The sequence below is a fragment of the Engystomops pustulosus genome, chromosome 5, assembly GCF_040894005.1.
Source record: "Engystomops pustulosus chromosome 5, aEngPut4.maternal, whole genome shotgun sequence".
Classification (NCBI taxonomy): domain Eukaryota; kingdom Metazoa; phylum Chordata; class Amphibia; order Anura; family Leptodactylidae; genus Engystomops; species Engystomops pustulosus.
In genome coordinates this window covers 25,205,959-25,227,195 of record NC_092415.1, presented here as the reverse complement: position 1 = coordinate 25,227,195, position 21,237 = coordinate 25,205,959, and the positions used below count along the sequence as shown (strand labels likewise).

Genomic DNA, 21,237 nt, shown 5'->3' with positions numbered 1-21,237 from the left:
TACCTACCTTTTCTCTGTGTAGTGTTTTCATTTTGCGGCATTTATAATGCAGGTCCCGTGTGCCAGAATTGAATTCTACACCTATAAGAACGTGGCATAGATTTCACTTATAACTTGCGCTGGTTTTCTATGTTCTTGCCGCCCACTTGTCGATCCCACACCATCCCAGTTCTGACACCACTTTAGCCCCCTTTTAGCTTCTACTTTATGGTCCAATCTTGACATAATGGAAATATTCAACCAATTCCTGCCCGGCAAGGTCACCAGACATTTTGGGGCAGATTTACTTACCTGGTCCATTCGCGATCCAGTGGCGCGTTCTCTACGGAGGATTCGGGTTCTGCCGGGATTCACTAAGGTAGTTCCTCTGACGTCCACCAGGTGTCGCTGCTGTGCTGAAGTTCATCGGAATGCACTGAAGTTCACCGTCCTATAGTGGGTGCAGGGAAGAGCGTGTCAAGCGACACTTTTTTTTTTTTAAATGCGGCGGTTTTTCCGAATCCATCAGGTTTTCGTTCGGCCACGCCCCCCCATTTCCATCTTGTGCATGCCAGCGCCGATGCCCCACAATCCGATTGCGTGCGCCAAAATCCTGGGGCAATACAGGGAAAATTGGTGCAAATCGGAAATATTCGGGTAACACGTCGGGAAAACGTGAATCGGGCCCTTAGTAAATGACCCTCTTTGTGTTTTTTGAGATGGAACCAGGTGGTAAAATTAAGCAGCACGATGGGCGACTAGAAAAGAGGCAAGGTTCACTAGTCTGAATAGTTTCATCATTTTGATGTGTGGACACAACCCCTCTAGTTTTATTCCCGGACTGGTTTCTCTTTTTGGACCCAATGAACGATCTGACCCATTAAGCGCTGACCCTGAAAAGTGTGTACTTGTCCTCGATAACTCTTTTACAATTCTCTACTAATTTCCCACTAACAACATTCTCTCCAACCTTTTATGGAACAGTTTAGAGGACAGTCCTGCAGAAACATGGACCCATGTGGTTAGAACTTTTTTCTATGGATCCCAACATTCCAGAGTAATCAGGAGTATTATTTTAGGCACCCAACATTCTAATAAGTCTCTTCACTGACAGACTGGTACTGTGCATTTATGACTACCCCAACTTTGGGTGCTGAAACCAGCAGCCCTGATTACGGGGTACGGTGGAGGGTTTGAGAAAATGAATTCCAATGGCACCAGAATCATTAAAGCTGAATTATTATAGGATGCAAAGTTTGGAGCCGCTGAACATGCCGACAGGTCCTCTTTAACTTCCCTTCAAAAATTTTCATCTCACAGGCCACCGACACATGAAATATATAGCTATATGATTTTTTTCAACCTTCAAAATGTGCACTTTGTCTAAAAATGATTCATGCAGTCAAATGGCTCATTGGCAGTCTATCACAAGTGATGCATGAATCATGCGATATAATTTGTACCCATTTTTACTATAGTCAAGGGTATGTACCCATACTCATACTAATGTGTTCTCTTGGACAGAGTTATAACCTGAAGCCCCAATTCCTGCATCTACTATGTGCCACTACTATGTGCCACATATCTAAGGGTTCTCTAGCCCTTTGGGCCAGCACCCAGTGTTACGGCTACCTTCCCAGTCCGTATAGTTACTCCCCTGCTCTTGGACACCACACAGTAGAGATTATTGATCCCTATCATACAACTGCTCCTGTAAACGCTGGCACTTTGCTTGATGTTTTTGGCCCGTGGTGGATATTTTTGGCCAGTCAAGTAGAAGTATCGGCGTCTGCCATACTGACAGCACATTTACTATAGAGACCAGATGTCACCTTTTATCTCATTGACCACGCCGCAGTGTTTACATACCCTTAGACTCCTTCCATTGACTGTGTTATTCGACTTGGCTTGAGCTTTCCCGAGTCATCATCACCCCGACCATTGACGAGATTCTTGGATTACAGCAGGAGGAAAAATAAGCTTTGCCTATGTCTTATTTTCCTATTCATCGTAAAGCAAATCAGCTGCGTGGGGCGCACTTACATGGGACTGCATGCTTTTATGGAGTGTGATTCTATTTATTTACCATTTTCAGGAAAGCTATGGTATGTAGCGGAGATATTTACAAAAAAATTGGTTCCAAAAATATCTGATACATTACACTAATCGAACAATGGTTTGTGATATTGCTTCGTATGCAAAATGTGATCATATATTACTATATAAATGATTATTATTCTAATAAATCCTGATTATTTTCATCTGTTATCTCCCTGCTACATATTTAATTTCATATTGATCTTCCCTTGACATCCGTTCATATTAATATTTGTTTTCCAGATAGAGGCCCATATTCATATAATTCAGGTAACTCCAGCATGCGAGAGATTCATTATGCATGTCTTCATATGCACAGTATGGTATAACCACAGCGAGCTGCCTCGTTATATCATACCGTGTCCATATGTTCTATGTTACTGCCAGATTCCTTCCTCCCTATAGTCCACCTTGCTTGCTTGATGCCTACATACCGCCTAAGTGTGTGTATATATATATATATATATATATATACATATATATATATATATATATATATATATATATATAGTTCAACTCTACAGTTTATAGAAACACTCCGACCACAACTTATTCCCTGCTTTATGGTGTGGGCTAAGTAGGCGGGGCTTTGTATCATGCTCCGCCCCTAAGCCCTGCACATAGTGTTCCAAAATGTAAACACAAGTGAAAATATTGTCAAGTGTATAAAAGGAGGCTAATAAAATAGTGATATCTGATGATGATAACCTACATCCACCTTCATCAGGTCCCATGTCATATCATGTTCGAGTCCTTCTTTATGAATCTTCTGTGTATATATTATTACAGATAATAGATAGATATATCATTTAATATATAGCATATTTATGTATAGCAAATGCACTTCTATTGTTCCCCGGGCTGCCTAAAATTTCCCCCACCTCAAGCACATACATTAAGAAGGGGCTTTAAGGGGTGGTAAGGCCATTAATATTTGATTTGGCCTGCTGCTGTGCTCTTTATAGTGGCCGGAAACTGCAACTACATCTCCCATACAAGTGAACGGAAGATGCGTTGTACTTACAGCTTCCGGCCACTACAGCGTGCATGGAGCCAACTGCTTACCCCTAGTGTTCACTTATCCAAAGGATAGGATTCCTGGCAACCCCTTTAAAGGGCTGATTGTTATCAGCAGGCCATAAGATAGGGGATAACAATCTGACCGGTATAAAACAAACTGCAGTTACTTCCAGCAATCCCAAGCGTGGATCACCACCCATAACAAACATGGGCCCCACCAATCATAAAAATGAATACTCATACTCAGGTTGAGAATACTCAACTTGCAGCTTCATGTGAACCTGTTGCCCCCCTGGATAACAGGCTGCTGGTAGTGAGCGCCTAAAACTTTCCATAACTTCCAGATGAAATGACACATGTGAATAGGTATGGTGTGACCCAACAAATATAATATCTGTCATATAACTGAGAGGCAGTTAGGAGCTGTAATATGGAAATTGCCTTAAAGGGGGTTGTCTGCTTTCAGTAAATAATTGGTATGGCCGTATGGGGGACGTATATATATGTACGATGTATGTACCCCATAAATATACATCCCCATAGACGGCAATGGGCTCATGGCGCTGTATGGGAGCGGTACGGTGCAGCACACGTGTGGCGCCATCCCATTCCGTAGCCGGGAAAAAGATAGGACATGTCCTATCTTTCCCTGGATTATGGCGCCGTACCCCATACATCGCTAGAGAGAGGGGAAGGGGCAGGCACGCGTGGTATGAATGTAGCCTAATGAAGGGATATAATACCAGGGATATAATGAGCTGTGCACCTGTGTGATATCACATGAGCAGGAATATAATGAGTCAAGCACCTGTGTGACATCACATGACCAGGGATATAAAAAGCTGTGCACCTGTGTGATATCACATGACCAGGAATATAACGAGCCATGCACCCGTGGGACGTCACACGATTGGGAATAAAACGAGCCGTGCACATGTGTGATATCACATGACCTGGAATATAACGAGCCGTACACCTATGTGACATCACATGACCACTAATATAACGAGCCGCGCCCCTGTGTGATATCACATGACCTGGAATATAACGAGCCGTGCACCTGTGTGACATCACAAGACCTCTAATATAACGAGCCGTGCCCCTGTGTGATATCACATGACCACTAATATAACGAGCCGCGCCCCTGTGTGATATCACATGACCTGGAATATAACGAGCCGTGCACCTGTGTGACATCACAAGACCTCTAATATAACGAGCCGTGCCCCTGTGTGATATCACATGACCACTAATATAACGAGCCGTGCCCCTGTGTGATATCACATGACTTGAAATATAACGAGCCGTACACCTATGTGACATCTCATGACCACGGATATAACGAGCCGTGCACCTGTATGACATCACATGACCAGGGACCAGGCTTCCTGTTGAATGACAGCAAGCAGAGATCTAGAAAACCAAGAGGAATTGATTCAGAAACAATATGAATTATTTACTGAAAGTGGACAAGCCCTTTAGCCCCTTATATTACTGAATAGTGTAATTTATACAATCGGAGTGATCACATATAACACATTTGATACAATTAGGGTGTCTCTGCTCTTCGTGTTTCCTCTAATAACAGGTTTTGACTGCACACCTACTAATCTTCTACATGGCTATACTCCTTCTCCTTAGTTTCTCCTCAAGCCGTAGATACTAGTCTTGAATTGTCTTCTTTTCTACGAGGCTCCTTGCTTTGCAGGGTATAAGTGCAAATGAGATTTGAAGGACTTGTGTTCATTGAACTTTCTTTGCAGGATCCAAGAGGATAAGTGACAGTGAAGTGTCTGACTATGACTGCGATGACGGCGTCGGGGTTGTGTCAGGTGAGAATATTAAAACTTTGTAATCTGCTTTTCTTTAAGGGCATGTAACGACCTGGATGTTTAGCTGGAGGTTGATCCCTTCAGATTTGATATGAATGAGGTCAGGTATAAGATTGGGTAGAGGAGACCTTTGCCTTAGGCACAAGGAGCTGGATCTTCAGTAAATTCGTCTACACCTCGTCCTACTTTTTCTTGCCAGTCAAATTAGTATTATTATTGAAAATGAGACCGTTACCTTGTCAGGAGAAAATGTCAAGAGAGCATTGGGTCCTTCTTTCCAGGTTTTCAAGTAATGTCCACTGGCAGGAGATGTCTGGATAAAGGTATCGCACAAAGAAGGGATTTTCAAGACAATGGGGCTCATTTACTAAGGGTCCGCGGAGTGCATTTCCGCTTTGTACCAAATTGCCCCGGGAATTTGGTGCACACGATCAGATTTTGTCGCATTGGCGCCGACTTGCACGCGACAGAAATCAGGGGGGGGGGCCCCGTCGGACAACCCGACGGATTCGGACAACGCGCAGGATTTAACATTTAGCACTGTGTCGCAAGACATGCACTTACAAGCAACGGGAAGAAGCAGATGAACTCCGACGGACCTCGACGCAGAAGCGACGGATGCAGGAACTGGGGCGCACGAGCTTAGTGAATCGTGGCAGACCCGAATCCTCGTTGGACAAAGCACCGCGGGATTGCAACAGGACCGGGTAAGTAAATGTTCCCCATTGTTTTGCTGCAAATTGATCTTATATATGTTTGTGTGTGTGGTCACCCAGAAGTCATGCTTTTACTCACCTCTCCCCAATCCTCCCTGCCCCATGCTCAGAGATGCCCACTCATCCAATAAGTAGGTAGAAGGGTGACATGCCATAGCCAGCGATTGGCTTAGTGGGTATGTATAATCACCTGCTGTATGTTGCAAATCACCAGGAAGTGAAGTGGGGAACTTGACAGAATTTTGAGTGGAGAAGGTCATTGTGGAATCGGGGGGAAAGCTAAGAACCGAAATTAGTTTTTGTTTCAAGAATAAATAGAGCAGGTTATAATAGTAAACTTTATAATATACTTCATTAAAGGGGTTATCCGGGTATACAAATTTACTTATGGCCGGGCTGGGGCGAGCTATTAAAAAATAATAAACATGTACTTACCTCGTCCGGCGCCACTGATGTCTCGCGCCGCGGTCAGTCTCATCTGTGCGCGGGTTTGTATACAGGGGCGCACAGGGAGCTTCCGGCCAGCGATTACTGCGATGGGGACGGATGGGAGGAGCCGGCCACATCGCAGACCGGAAGCTCCCTGTGCGCGGCTTCTGTGCCCCTGTAAACAAACGGACACGGATCAAACGGACCACGGCACGGGACATCGGCGGCTCCGTAGGAGGTAAGTACACGTTTGTTATTTTTAAATAGCCCGCCCCAGCCCGGCCCTCAGTAAATTTGTATACCCGGATAACCCCTATAAGTGAAACAGCTGCTCTGTACCACACTTATGCGTTTTTCTCCTTTTCTGAGCAGTGTATCTGAAAGCTTTCTGAGGTCCTTACAACTTCAGACAGACAAGGAGGCTAATGATTAACTCTTTCCATACATAAAGGATATTTTCCTTGATAATTCTGCTCTCTCAGGACACTATTAAGGGACTCTCTGTAAAAAATTCAGTCATTAGACATTTTATCAGGTTGATTTATCACTCAGCTGTCAGTGGATACAGGACAGAATGCTGATTTACATAAACTGCAGAAACCTACCATGAGGAATCTACCATGAGAAGTAGATGTGATGGTAGATTCCTCCTGCTGCCTCTGTCCTAATCTGTAATTTAATAATCTTAGAACCTAACTTAAATTGTTAGAAATTTAATTTTTGTAATATGTAAATTAACTGCAGAGGCTACTGGTTGTCTCTAGTAAAATTACATATTACTAAATTCAAGTTTTTAACAAGCTAGGTTAGGTTCTAGGATCATTAAATTACAGATTAGGACAGAGGCAGAGAGGAGATTCCTCATGGTAGGATTCCTTTACCTGTCACCTCTAATAAACCCACAAAACCACAAATAGTACTCACTCCTGCAGATTGCTACTCTGCAAAAAGAGTTTTTATAGCATGTCAACATGCATGTAAAAATACTTTTATTCATCCCCTCTCCTCTCTAAGATGCAGTCAAGGAGGTGGGGACCTCGACCATGCAGTCAAGCAACTCCGCCTCCTGACGGCTGCTCTCCCCGCCCACCATCTCCGGCATCATACTCTTGCATGGCGCAGTTCTAGGACATGCACAGTGCAGCAAAGCACAGAAGAGAATCTCAGCTGTGCTGAGGGGTGCACAAACGTGGCCGGCTAGTTTGCAGTCACTTCTGTGCTGCAGTAATGTAGAGCATATGTCTGTGAAGGTGCCCGACAACACTCAGGGCCATTGCAGAGTTCAGAACTCCATCAAGCAGGAGAGTGATATTGGAGATGGTGCAGAGTGCAATCGGCCGTCAGAAGGCGGAGTTTCTTGACCTCATGGTCAACCTCCCCCACCTTCTTGACTACATCTAAGGGAAGAGAGAGGATGAAGTAGTTATACGTATGTGGTACAAAATCTATTAAAAAAACACCTTTTGCAGAGCTGCACCTGCAGGACCAGATACTCATTGGGGCAGATTTACTTACCCGGTCCATTCGCGATCCAGCGGCGCGTTCTCTGCGCTGGATTCGGGTCCGGACGGGATTTATTAAGGCAGTTCCTCCGACGTCCACCAGGTGGCGCTGCGGCGCTGAAGTTCCCCGGAACGCACTGGAATACACCGAGCCGGGCTGAGTGAAGGTAAGTGCAAGCTCCACAACACATTTTTTGTTTTAAATGCGGCGGTTTTTCCGAATCTGTTGGGTTTTCGTTCGGCCACGCCCCCCATTTCCATCGCGTGCATGCCAGCGCCGATGCGCCACAATCCGATCGCGTGCACCAAAATCCCGGGCCAATTCAGGGGAAATCGGCGCAAATCGGAAATATTCGGGTAACACGTCGGGAAACCGCGAATCGGGCCCTTAGTAAACCCTTTGTGGTTTTATGGGGGTAGCGGAGGTGACAAGTTCCCTTTAAAGTTGGAAGAAAGGCAGAGGAAAAACAAGAACACAGGAACAGATTCCTTTAAAGGAAACCTACCACTTGAAGTGGCAGGTATAAGAGGGAACTACCGAGCACCAGCTCAGGGTGAGCTGGTGCCGGAGCTTATATTTGTTAGTGTTTTAAACCGCAGTATCGCGGTTTAAAACACCTTTTAAACTTTATGGCCGAAGCTGCTTCGGCGCAGGGAGGTAAGCTCCGGCACCAGCTCACCCTCAGCTGGTGCTCGGTAGTTTCCTCTTATACCTGCCACTTCAAGTGGTAGGTTTCCTTTAATAAAGTATATAATAAAGTTTACTCTTATCACCTGATTTATTCACTTTATGCAATTGTATGGAAAGTTTTGTTACACTTTAAGAAGCTTTTTATTACCCAAAAAACACCCCTTTAAGACTGGATCAATCTGCCATTTATACTTATTGAAGACACCTATTTATATATATTTAAAGGGGTTATCATGCTTGTTCCAGCCATAAGGGCTGTCTCTTCCACCTATTCGTATTGTCTTGTCGCTGACTAATCACATGACCACAAGGAGGTTGAAGAATGTTAGTGCCTTGTGGTCATGTGATTGCTGACATCCCAATGCAATTGGGAAGGGGGGAGGTGCTGGATTTTTGTAGTGCACCTCCATACTGGAAGCTTAGCAGAAGACTGGAGACCTATAACTACATGGGTCAATGCTAAATCATCCAGAAATATAAAAACATATAGCAGCTGCTTTCTTCCAGGCTCTGTCTAAGGTTGTGAATGATATTGCTCCTCACTTTAATGTTTCTAAAAAACCTAAATTTTAAAAAAAAAAATCCTTTTTTTTTTCTTTTCACAGACTTACGGCACAACGGTCGCGACATGCAGAGTTCAACGTTATCCGTTCCAGAGCAGGTCATGTCATCAAATCACTGTTCCCGTTCAGGATCCCTCCATGTAGATAGTATAGGTCGGACTAGATCCTGGTCTCCTAGCGTTCCGCCTCCCCAAAGGTATTGCCTGTTGCTTAAACCAAAAATCTTTCTCTCTTTTGATGCTGAAGTTGATTTCATTTATTATTTCTGCCATAAATTACTGCATTTTATAAGTAACTTTTGAATACTTTATTATGTATTTTACTATTTACTGTTTTTACTATATTTTATTACTATAACCTTTACCCAATATTAACTATTGTTATATGTCTACTATATTTTCTTACATTATAGATGGCTAAGATAACATGTGGCGTATACTGTGAAGTGAATGAGGCAAGAGATTGATACATGTTATATCTCTCATTATTTATAGAATAAGATTTCTTTGTTGCAGGTCACATGTTGCCTCCTGGTTATACCAACCTGGTTCTATTATTGAGTCTCCCTTATAAGATTTAGAAAATGTCATATCTGCTTATCCAACCATGAAGGATACCAGAAAGTTTTCCAAATGATTATAACCATTTGGCGACAGGATTGGTTGGAATTTTGACATATGGTTACCAATAGTAGTATCTACAGGATGAGTCAAGAGTATCACAAACAAAAGAGAAAATTATATATATCTGTATGCATCAGCAGGAAATGGGTATCTTTAGGCTGTGTCCATCTTAAAATCCACAATACTGGATCAAGGAAAAGTATTTCCAATGGGAAGTTGGTCATGTAACAGATCAGAAGAGAGCAGAATTGTCTCCGAAATCAATTGTTGCAGTCAGATCTGTAATATCTCTTGTGGCTCAAGAACCATGGACACAAAACGTTGCAGTAACAACCAGGAAAGTTCCCTGTTATGCACAGCTATGTCCGTGGTGCCGAACACTGAGCTGAAGGTGCTGGATCCATTCGTTATGGACCTGTCTGAGAATCTTTGGAGAAACTCTTTGTTGATACATTTGACTTTGAAGAGATATTACAGATCTGATACCGGTAATTGTTTACAATTCTACTCTTTGATATGTTACACAACATCTCCCCATTGGAAAAATGTTGGTCCTGCTCCAATATGGCGGCTTCCAAAATGGTCTAAGCCTAAGATATATTCCCCCTCATCTATTACTTGCTGGGGGACTCAGGTGTATCATTTGTGATAATAAAATGACTTTTCACCCATCCTGTATAAAAAATAGATCAGCTATGTCTCCTCGCCAGACATGTTTATTTTAGTAAATAATTGTATTTTTCATAAAATTACTATTCCGGAGCATTCTTCTGTTTTACGACATTCATCTATTATGGCTAAATAATTGGAGATTGCACAGTTTTATACCGTCCAATCACAGCTGCCTGTGTCCGACTGTATAGGGCCAAACCCCGTTCAGAAGGAGAATGGTAACGCCCAGTTGTCAGTTTGTTCAAGAATATTTTGGAAAAATAACAGGAAGGTTACCATTCAGAATTAGAAGAAAAAATGCTCCAGAATGTTTATTTCATGGGAATTACAAGGATGTAGGTATGGACATGCTGTAATTCTAATAATGTAATGCAGATGTTTCCAGGTACTTATCTGCAGGAATAAATCCACAGAATTTCCATTTCCCGTTCCGTTCAAATATAAGACTTCGAGTATGTGTGCACATACTTCCAATTATTCCCAAAATCCTATAATTATAGTTGCCGGATAAGAGCTAATACTCTATAGGTTACTACCGAGCTGATATGGTAAGTATCTGATGTGTTCATAAAGAGGGATAAAAAATCCAAGTCTCTCCATGGGTTGTAAGTATGGAAAACCTATCAGTCTGGTGAGTATTTATGTGGTATATGTGTTTTACTATATATTTGTTACTTACTATGGACACCGGTGATTGGGACAAGTTATGACCTGCAACCAGAACTAACCTTTCTAATTTTCTTCATTTTATTGTTCGTTTATATAGTGCACATTGATATTTGCATATTTGCTATATGATACTTTGCATATTATAATTTACATATTTTTAGCCCATGGACAATAGTCTCCGGAGGATATCAGTGGATCAAGGACCAGTATCTAAAATACGGAAACATTGCTATGTGTATATGTGAAATCTATGAACAATATATTATCCATTGTATGGTCTTCATTATAGATTGTCTGCCTGTTATATCATCAGTATATGATATCATGTGTATAGTTGTATAGGTGTTACCTGCAGTATAAAGTGGTCTCCATATTCCTTGGGTAAAATGTAGGATAGACACAATCTCCGTCACATCCTTTCAATCCACTGATCCCAACACATGCCACTCCAGAGCAATCACTTTCGGTAGCCAGCATTGGGTGCTCTGGGTGGTCCTGTGGTGGAGCAGACAGCCTGATACCTCTCCCTTGATGGTAGAGAATCAAATGAGGGGGGGGGGGTCTATCGTCAGACGGGCATTCCTGGGGTGGACAGATAGTCTGACATCGCCCAATTAACAGTTAGTTTCGGCAGCCAATATAGGGCACTCTACTGTCAAGAAGTAGATGGAGTCTTAAGAATTGTGACAATCGTTAAGGGGTTTCTTAAGAGAATCTGTTAATGAGTTCATTAACTTCTCGGGCCCACATTGTAAATGCTTGCAATGCTGATAAAGTCATATACCAGGGTCATATATAAGGGTCAATAAACCCATGCTTGGGACCCGTGTGTGAACCAAAGATGATCTTGCTCTGGAAGAACTAATTAATTGAAAGGACATAACTTAGACGCAATACTCTATGTCTCCTGTAGTGGCCACTGCAGAGTTATCCAGCAGCCAATGGCAGCTTAATCAGCTGATGCTAGAGATCTCGATTCATAGGATCGACTGATCTCTTCATCTTCTGTTATGTTACGATATATGTCTGTGACAAAACAACCCATTTTTGTTGCATTCCCTTAGAAAAGGGACGTCAGGCAATACCATTATACAGTATTACGGTATATAACAGTAGTTCCTTGTTTCATGGGCGGTTTGTGAATGGGTGGAGGGGTTGTCTCTATTTTGTAGGTGATTTTATATATATGTATCCGCTCTACTTATACACATAATACTAGAGTATAAGACGTCTTGTAGGGATCGTTACTCTGGAACTGACAAGCTTCCCTTTCTTTCAGTAGGAGTTTGGAACAGGGACCAAGAGCGACAAGATCTGGCCCTGCACATTACAATTACATGGGCAGAGTGGAAAGACATCGTGTATTAGATAACCACTACTCCCCAGACAGAGAAAGGTAACTAAAGAACATAGTAGAGGCCATGAATACTCCGCTCATAGCCAGGGCGAGAGATGAAGTCTAGTAGATCAGACCAGGCTTGTAAGATTGTTATGTGATGATATCCGGATACAAATGTAGCAGAGCTGTGATTTGTTATAAGACATGAGTTATAGTATATGTATCGGATTTCCTAAACCTGATCATGCTCTAACGCTCTGCTACATTTGTATTGTCTTCTCTGCATGCAAAGAACATTGATCTCCATTATGGAAAAGTGATGTACAAAAATAGTTTGTAGGAATAGCCAAAGTAGCTTTTACACCCTTGAGATGGATATTTAATGTGGATTCCAGTGATTTGATGGGATTCCTGTGGATAAAACTCTCATGTAGTTTATAGTTTTGGGTCTATAATATACAGTATGATGAGGAGAGGAAGGGGATGAATTTTTATGATGTCACGCGGGTTAGCTTCATTTTAGGACTTAGTTGTAACAAATTATTAGCATTTAGTTGATCAAGGTGATAACATTGCTATAAATCATCTTTTTAATGACTGGAGAGTTCAAGAAGTTCCATCTATCTTGAAGACGTTGGTTCTGCAAAACTGGACTTAAAGGGAACTTGTCACCAAGTTTTATGAGCAGCCCCCTCAGACAGTGTACGAAATGTCCTTTCTAGAATTTTTTTTTTAATGTGAAATTTTACCTGTTACCTATAAAAAAAAAAAAATCTCCGCCAAACGCAGGCAAATGTGACTCTTCTCACCTCATTTTCACATGTGATGAGTCAAGTTTAGTGTTTGTATGGGAAGTGTCATTCAGGAGCCCCTATCTTTGGTTGTTTAGCACCTACTAAAATGCTGCTGGTGTCATATTAAAGATAAAAATCCCATCTGCCTGATCTCATCAGGCTTGTGGTTCTGTGAGATACAGGCAGCTAAAGACGTAGTAAGAAATGCAAGCTGCAGATAGAGATCCAGTCCCTGCCTAATTTTTAATTGCCTGTATGTCTAGTTCTGTAGCTCACAGCAATTTTTTTTCTTACTTTTCAATTATTGACCTAAAACCGGTCATATACAAATATGTTTTTTAAAATTTAAATCAATTTTAAATCTAACTTGTTATTTAATCTACATTAATAAATTAAATATAAATTAATCTAACATATAAAGACATAAAATGTACAAAATACATTACACATATACTACAATCAATATCCAATATATTACAAACAAATATTACAAAGTACTGTCGCTGCTGTGCTGAAGTCCGCCGAGGTCCGCCGGAGTTCACGATCCTATTCTTGGTGAAGGTAAGCGCGTGTCCAGCATCCCTTTTTTTTAAATGCGGCGGTTTCTCCGAATCCGTCGGGTTTTCGTTCGGCCACGCCCCCCGATTTCTGTTGTGTGCACGCCGGCGCCAATGCGCCACAATCCGATCGCATGCGCCAAAATCCCGGGGCAATTCAGGAAAAATCGTCGCAAATCGGAAATATTCGGGTAACACGTCAGGAAAACGCAAATCGGGCCCTTAGTAAATGACCCCCACTGTGACTAATATGCAGTATCAGAAGACAACTAGGTCATTGGACAGAGCAGTAAGATTCTTCCACAGGAGTATTTGAACATGTCCTACAGGTATCTCAGAAGATAAGTTCTCGGAAACTAAGTCCTTCCTTTTATACCACCTCATGTGTTGTCTTCCAACTGGTATACTACCTCAGCCTAAGCTACATACCCTGTGGTCATACCATACTTCTAGTGTATGTTTGCATTCATAACTTGCATCTACTCCAATATCTCAACGTTCTTGTTTTCTTTTGCCACCTCTCTAGTCATTATCTCACACTACCTCGCACCAGATTCAGTCAGTCCTTTGACCATCATCTAAGAGAACCAAGGTATAAATTGTGTGTATGTTGAGTCCATCCACGTGTGGTGCCCCTGCACATGCCGTGTGTCCAAGCATGGGAGCTTAGGACCCCAGTCTTGTCTTCCGCATCCTCCTTTAAGGGTCAGGTTTATCCTCTGTAGATCCCTCTTGTTTAGAGCTAGACTAGCTTGTGCCATGAGACTTATAGCAAGCGATGGAACATTCTTGTCCTTTTCTTTGTGTCTTTCTCCAAATTTTTTCACTGATGGCACCCATCCATGGTTTGCGTAGAGATGCATGGAGTTATGATTATTGTGCTTCCTAGTTTTTGACTGACCCACCAAAGAATCCTCTAGTAGGCCCATGCTCTCACCCGATTGTGGACCTCAGATGTCCATCAGAAGACAATCTAATTTAGAGGCTACTAGAGTTCTTTTCCTAGTGGTCGATGGAGGATATTGTATCTTATGGGCTCAAGAAACTTAATTCCGACACTGACAGGACAAGATGCACCTTTAGTCTCGGGTGGCACAAGTAACAGTGTAGCTCTCGCCTTTTCAATGACCAGCGTCCAACATTACCCTTTGTTTTAAGACATTTTCCTAATATGGTTATATTTGTACCTCTGTATTACCTATGTGGTATTACGATATTGTCTTAAAGGGATGGTGTATTATGTTGCATTCTCATGAATGTTGGTTCTGACTTCCAAAAAGCTGCCTCTACCCAGTAGACCTCAAGCACAGCATACGCACTGGATGATCTCTACCTATAGATCTTCCCAATAAGCAATGGGGCCATGTGTATTGTGTTATCTGGTTTGATCTTGCAGTGATTTTACATTTCGGTTGATGACTATACAAGGATAATGAGCTCACTGTCCCATTTCTCGCCAGCACGGATCACCCCATGTATCCTATCTTTTGTGAAGATGCTATCCGATTGCTCCGTTCCCGTAAGATGTGCCGTACTTATTCTGAGGGTGCTTACAATGATGTTGAGAGGTATATTTGGTGTGAAATCTAGACCGATACCTCCATGCTGTGTGCACCCATATATGTGGCTCCTCCTATGTATGTGTATGCACCCGGTAGTTTCTTCTGCATGGAGTTGTTTTGTGTTGTGCTTTCTTATGTAGTGCATTGATAGGCTTTCCTTCATCAGGGACAAAAAATATGTTCATTACCCTGAATATAAATACCCCAGCTAAGGCACAATGGCTCGTGCAATCCCACCCTACATCCCGGCACATGCCGGGCCATTTATATGTTGAAGCACATGTTAAAGGGGTTGTCCATGAGTTTAAGAATTCCACTTTAAAGCTTGAAATTTTCTTTACTTGCCTGTTAAATACTCCTCCATTGCTTAGACCATTGAATGGCTGTATGGTCCCCTATGGACCACCGGAGCAAGGACAGAGGATTAACAGGGATTTTTGTTCTGTTAATTTTTTATATCACTTAAAAATTTCTTTAAGTCACAACTTATTTGCCTTTATAGACTTTTTTGTTTCCAATGTCTAAATTATAGCTGAATAGATTTTTACTAAAGCTACCAAATATTTTGGTGGGCCCAAAAAAATTTAACAATTTTATAAAAGAGCTCAATGTATACATGGGCAAGCCAAAATCTGTCTACATCCCAGCCCTAGTAGCCCATTGTGACTTATATCTATGCCCCCAAAATTTATATCTTACTCCCTATCTGTCTCCTGCTTGGAAAGATCCCCGCATTATAGCGATCAGTGGGATGGGGTCTTGACTCAAGTTGGTCAAAATTTCGGAGTTTTCCCTATCATCATGAGTTTTGGAAATTATAGCGACACTGTCCCTGCCAAATTATGTTGTGGACATAGTTAATATTTGTATCTCCCACTGCACCCACCCAAACCTGAAACAGACTTAGAAACACATAGGACTCCAAGGCTTTTGCAAATAGGTGGTAGAACGCTCAGTAGCGCAAGAGTCATAAAAAACGGATGGATGGATGAGATGTAACACAATTAGACGTCTTCAATAGCATTCTGCCATTTCTTCTGTATTTAGGACAACTAGACAAGAGAGACGAGTGCCTAATTCACATTGCAATGAACCTGCCCCCTCTCCTGAAAGGTATTTGTACCAGCACCATAGTTGTAGTCACTAGTTAGCTGGTGTATAGTATAGAACATTGCAATCATTTCTGTATAGATGCCTTATATATGTCATTACAATATTGGGTCAGAAAGGGGTTTTGGAAAGTTCGACATTTGGTTTAACTTGACTCAACCCAGGTCATTGCAGCTAGCACTGGCCTCAACAGGAACATAGTCGTAAGTCGGCCCTAAAAAGAAAAGGAACAAAAAATAGTGAGTAGGAATGAAAATTTTTCTTTAGACCCCTGTAGGATAGACATCAGGATGGATAATCACACGACCATGTTGTCTAGAAAAGCTGCTCATCCCAGGACACATTTATCTGGATACAAAGGGGGCACATCTTTACAGTTTTGGCTTCTATGGAGCCTTTGGTATTTTTGTTAACCCTTTAACACCATGCAGTATAAGTTTTGAGGTCGTCCATCTGATCAAAATCACTGTTGGAGGTAGATGATAGGTGTCAATATTGATTTGTGTATCAATTTGTGAATCAATATTGTTTGTGTAATGAGTTGTACAATTTTCCAATATCTTTTCTTTATCAATTACTCTTGGTTTTCTAGATCTCTGCTTGCTGTCCTTCTATAGAAAGTGATAGAAACTTGATAGAAATCTGTCAAATCTGAGATGACCAGGGATAGAACAAGCCATACACCTGCGTGACGTAACATGACCAGGGATAGAACGAGCCATACACATGTGTGACGTAACATGACCAGGGATACAATGAGCTGTGCACCTGTATGACATGACCAGGGATAGAACGAGCCATACACCTGTGTGACGTAACATGACCAGGGATATAATGAGCTGTGCACCTGTATGACATGGCCAGGGATAGAACGAGCCATACACCTGTGTGACATCACATGACTAGGGATATAATGAGCTGTGCACCTGTATGACATGACCAGGGATAGAACGAGCCATACACCTGTGTGACGTAACATGACCAGGGATATAATGAGCTATGCACCTGTATGACATGACCAGGGATAGAATGAGCCATACACCTGTGTGACGTAACATGACCAGGGATATAATGAGCTGTGCACCTGTATGACATGGCCAGGGATAGAACGAGCCATACACCTGTGTGACATCACATGACTAGGGATATAATGAGCTGTGCACCTGTATGACATGACCAGGGATAGAACGAGCCATACACCTGTGTGACGTAACATGACCAGGGATATAATGAGCTGTGCACCTGTATGACATGGCCAGGGATAGAATGAGCCATACACCTGTGTGACGTAACATGACCAGGGATATAATGAGCTGTGCACCTGTATGACATGACCAGGGATAGAACGAGCCATACACCTGTGTGACGTAACATGACCAGGGATATAATGAGCTGTGCACCTGTATGACATGACCAGGGATAGAACGAGCCATACACCTGTGTGACATCACATGACTAGGGGGATATAATGAGCTGTGCACCTGTATGACATGACCAGGGATAGAACGAGCCATACACCTGTGTGACGTAACATGACCAGGGATATAATGAGCTGTGCACCTGTATGACATGACCAGGGATAGAACGAGCCATACACCTGTGTGACATCACATGACTAGGGATATAATGAGCTGTGCACCTGTATGACATGACCAGGGATAGAACGAACCATACACCTGTGTGACATCACATGACTAGGGATATAATGAGCTGTGCACCTGTATGACATGACCAGGGATAGAACGAGCCATACACCTGTGTGATGTAACATGACCAGGGATATAATGAGCTGTGCACCTGTATGACATGACCAGGGATAGAACGAGCCATACACCTGTGTGACGTAACATGACCAGGGATATAATGAGCTGTGCACCTGTATGACATGACCAGGGATAGAACGAGCCATACACCTGTGTGACGTAACATGACCAGGGATATAATGAGCTGTGCACCTGTATGACATGACCAGGGATAGAACGAGCCATACACCTGTGTGAGGTAACATGACCAGGGATATAATGAGCTATGCACCTGTATGACATGACCAGGGATAGAACGAGCCATACACCTGTGTGACGTAACATGACCAGGGATATAATGAGCTATGCACCTGTATGACATGACCAGGGATAGAACGAGCCATACACCTGCGTGAAGTAACATGACCAGGGATATAATGAGCTATGCACCTGTATGACATGACCAGGGATAGAACGAGCCATACACCTGTGTGACATCACATGACTAGGGATATAATGAGCTGTGCACCTGTATGACATGACCAGGGATAAAACGAGCCATACACCTGTGTGACGTAACATGACCAGGTATATAATGAGCTATGCACCTGTATGACATGACCAGGGATAGAACGAGCCATACACATGTGTGACGTAACATGACCAGGGATATAATGAGCTGTGCACCTGTATGACATGACCAGGGATAGAACGAGCCATACACCTGTGTGACGTAACATGACCAGGGATATAATGAGCTGTGCACCTGTATGACATGACCAGGGATAGAACGAGCCATACACCTGTGTGACGTAACATGACCAGGGATATAATGAGCTGTGCACCTGTATGACATGACAAGGGATAGAACGAGCCATACACCTGTGTGACGTAACATGACCAGGGATATAATGAGCTGTGCACCTGTATGACATGACCAGGGATAGAACGAGCCATACACCTGTGTGAGGTAACATGACCAGGGATATAATGAGCTATGCACCTGTATGACATGACCAGGGATAGAACGAGCCATACACCTGTGTGACGTAACATGACCAGGGATATAATGAGCTATGCACCTGTATGACATGACCAGGGATAGAACGAGCCATACACCTGCGTGAAGTAACATGACCAGGGATATAATGAGCTATGCACCTGTATGACATGACCAGGGATAGAACGAGCCATACACCTGTGTGACATCACATGACTAGGGATATAATGAGCTGTGCACCTGTATGACATGACCAGGGATAGAACGAGCCATACACCTGTGTGACGTAACATGACCAGGGATATAATGAGCTGTGCACCTGTATGACATGACCAGGGATAGAACGAGCCATACACCTGTGTGACGTAACATGACCAGGGATATAATGAGCTGTGCACCTGTATGACATGACCAGGGATAGAACGAGCCATACACCTGTGTGACGTAACATGACCAGGGATATAATGAGCTGTGCACCTGTATGACATGGCCAGGGATAGAATGAGCCATACACCTGTGTGACGTAACATGACCAGGGATATAATGAGCTGTGCACCTGTATGACATGACCAGGGATAGAACGAGCCATACACCTGTGTGACGTAACATGACCAGGGATATAATGAGCTGTGCACCTGTATGACATGACCAGGGATAGAACGAGCCATACACCTGTGTGACATCACATGACTAGGGATATAATGAGCTGTGCACCTGTATGACATGACCAGGGATAGAACGAGCCATACACCTGTGTGACGTAACATGACCAGGGATATAATGAGCTATGCACCTGTATGACATGACCAGGGATAGAACGAGCCATACACCTGTGTGACGTAACATGACCAGGGATATAATGAGCTGTGCACCTGTATGACATGACCAGGGATAGAACGAGCCATACACCTGTGTGACGTAACATGACCAGGGATATAATGAGCTGTGCACCTGTATGACATGACCAGGGATAGAACGAGCCATACACCTGTGTGACGTAACATGACCAGGGATATAATGAGCTGTGCACCTGTATGACATGACCAGGGATAGAACGAGCCATACACCTGTGTGAGGTAACATGACCAGGGATATAATGAGCTATGCACCTGTATGACATGACCAGGGATAGAACGAGCCATACACCTGTGTGACGTAACATGACCAGGGATATAATGAGCTATGCACCTGTATGACATGACCAGGGATAGAACGAGCCATACACCTGTGTGACGTAACATGACCAGGGATATAATGAGCTGTGCACCTGTATGACATGACCAGGGATAGAACGAGCCATACACCTGTGTGACGTAACATGACCAGGGATATAATGAGCTGTGCACCTGTATGACATGACAAGGGATAGAACGAGCCATACACCTGTGTGACGTAACATGACCAGGGATATAATGAGCTATGCACCTGTATGACATGACCAGGGATAGAACGAGCCATACACCTGTGTGACGTAACATGACCAGGGATATAATGAGCTATGCACCTGTATGACATGACCAGGGATAGAACGAGCCATACACCTGCGTGAAGTAACATGAACAGTGATATAATGAGCTATGCACCTGTATGACATGACCAGGGATAGAACGAGCCATACACCTGTGTGACATCACATGACTAGGGATATAATGAGCTGTGCACCTGTATGACATGACCAGGGATAGAACGAGCCATACACCTGTGTGACGTAACATGACCAGGGATATAATGAGCTGTGCACCTGTATGACATGACCAGGGATAGAACGAGCCATACACCTGTGTGACGTAACATGACCAGGGATATAATGAGCTGTGCACCTGTATGACATGACCAGGGATAGAACGAGCCATACACCTGTGTGACGTAACATGACCAGGGATATAATGAGCTGTGCACCTGTATGACATGACCAGGGATAGAACGAGCCATATACCTGTGTGACGTAACATGACCAGGGATATAATGAGCTGTGCACCTGTATGACATGACCAGGGATAGAACGAGCCATACACCTGTGTGACATCACATGACTAGGGATATAATGAGCTGTGCACCTGTATGACATGACTAGGGATAGAACGAGCCATACACCCGTGTGACGTAACATGACCAGGGATATAATGAGCTGTGCACCTGTATGACATGACCAGGGATAGAACGAGCCATACACCTGTGTGACGTAACATGACCAGGGATATAATGAGCTATGCACCTGTATGACATGACCAGGGATAGAACGAGCCATACACCTGTGTGACGTAACATGACCAGGGATATAATGAGCTGTGCACCTGTATGACATGACCAGGGATAGAACGAGCCATACACCTGTGTGAC

At 43.1% G+C, this 21,237-nt stretch overlaps 1 protein-coding gene across 49 annotated transcripts in view; it reads left to right on the top strand.

Annotated features, from left to right (window-relative positions):
* RIMS2 (regulating synaptic membrane exocytosis 2) overlaps positions 1–21,237 on the top strand; it is a 443,591-nt gene that overhangs the window by 296,580 nt on the left and 125,774 nt on the right. For 29 of the 49 annotated variants that reach the window (XM_072151364.1, XM_072151362.1, XM_072151350.1 and 26 more), the window contains 7 exons: positions 2,320–2,346; positions 4,860–4,928; positions 8,872–9,025; positions 12,073–12,189; positions 14,010–14,075; positions 14,944–15,051; positions 16,093–16,158. In XM_072151364.1, coding sequence (XP_072007465.1) covers positions 2,320–2,346; positions 4,860–4,928; positions 8,872–9,025; positions 12,073–12,189; positions 14,010–14,075; positions 14,944–15,051; positions 16,093–16,158 — 607 coding nt within the window. The remainder of the gene's footprint in view (positions 1–2,319; positions 2,347–4,859; positions 4,929–8,871; positions 9,026–12,072; positions 12,190–14,009; positions 14,076–14,943; positions 15,052–16,092; positions 16,159–21,237) is intronic. The other 20 variants (XM_072151384.1, XM_072151383.1, XM_072151389.1 and 17 more) reach the window with 9 other exon arrangements.